Source organism: Apaloderma vittatum, unplaced genomic scaffold (assembly GCF_000703405.1).
Source record: "Apaloderma vittatum isolate BGI_N311 unplaced genomic scaffold, ASM70340v1 scaffold29600, whole genome shotgun sequence".
Taxonomy (NCBI): domain Eukaryota; kingdom Metazoa; phylum Chordata; class Aves; order Trogoniformes; family Trogonidae; genus Apaloderma; species Apaloderma vittatum.
The window spans coordinates 7420-8695 of record NW_009694413.1 but is presented as its reverse complement, the minus strand read 5'-3'; the positions used below and the strand labels follow the sequence as shown (position 1 = coordinate 8695).

Below are 1276 nucleotides of genomic sequence, written 5' to 3'. Positions count from 1 at the left end.
TCCACCCTTGGTGATGCTGGAGGTTATGTGCCCTCCCATCCTCCTGGCTGGAGGCCCTGGGTGCGTGGAGGGGAGCTCCCGCTTGGGGCTGGAGCTGCAGTCACAGCTCCCCAGGGAGCCCCGGAGGCTGGGTGTGTATGTGTGGGAGGCATGACTAAACGGGTGGGGTGGGCATGGTAACACCAAATATTTGAATGGGAGCAGGGTCATTCTGGGTAACGTGGTGGGTAAAAATAGAAGCAGGCAGTAGAAAGGAAGATGCTACCATTGCTGGACTGGTGCGTGGGAAAGGGCATCTGTGCGATGGCAGAGCTGGCTCTGAGGGGGTTCAGAGGCTGGGGGGGGGGGCCGGGGCCGTGGGCCCCGGAGTCCAGAGCCTGGCTTCCCCAGGGGCCTTGGCAGGTGCTTGGCAGTCTCTCACCCCTCGCTCATGTTCCCTGCAGCTGAGAAGGTGTCCTCCCTGGGCAAGGACTGGCACAAGTTCTGCCTGAAGTGTGAGCGCTGCAACAAGACCCTGACCCCAGGGGGGCACGCTGAGGTAAGAGCTGCTGGGGCAGGTGGGGTGGGGGAGCTGTGCTGCCATGTGGGGGTGGCCTGGGGGGCTCTCCAGCACCCCAGGGGCAGGGAGTCCCACGGATGGGGCTGGGGCAGGCACTCAGTGTCGTGTGGATGGGCACACAAACCCAGGAGCGCATGCTGTAGCTTCAAATGCTGCTGTGACCCGCTGTGCTGAAGAGCTCTGGTGCACAGCCCTGGGTGAGCCACAGAGTGGTGCTGCCACCACATTGGTGCCCAAGCTGTGCCACCCCAGCGTGGACTCCCAGGCAGTCTCTGTGTGCCCCAGCAAGCACCTGAAGCAGCTCCATGCACTGGGAAGGGTTATTTGGCCAACGGTCTTGGCTTCAGAGGTGTTGGGGTGCTGAGATCCTGCACTGTGGTTGCCCCTGCGTCTAGCTGCACCTAGGAGCAACTAACTGTGTTTTTTTGCGTGCAGTGCCCCAGCATGACATCCAGTGCCCTGGGTTTTGCGCGGTGCCTTTCATGCCAGAGTGTCACCAGCTCTTTAGTGCAGTTTTAGCACTTGGCACAGCTGGGGAGCAGGTGGCAGGGACAGCTGTCTTGGTTGCCACCAGCCCATGGGGAAGAGTGGAGCCAGTCCCGCCAGGGAGGATGGGGCTGCATGGGTGGATCGGAGCTTCAGGCTGAGTTAAGGCCCGGGGGATTTGATGCTTCTCCATATAAGGCTCGATTCTGGTCCCATGGGGAACGGCAGCCA

At 61.7% G+C, this 1276-nt stretch overlaps 1 protein-coding gene across 1 annotated transcript in view; it reads left to right on the top strand.

Moving 5' to 3' along the window:
• Positions 1–443: 443 nt before the first annotated feature.
• Positions 444–1276, top strand: part of CRIP2 (cysteine-rich protein 2) — a gene marked incomplete at its 5' end in the record, with an annotated part of 3201 nt that continues 2368 nt past the window's right edge. Inside the window, one exon of the mRNA XM_009867602.1 lies at positions 444–538. Coding sequence (XP_009865904.1) covers positions 444–538 — 95 coding nt within the window. The remainder of the gene's footprint in view (positions 539–1276) is intronic.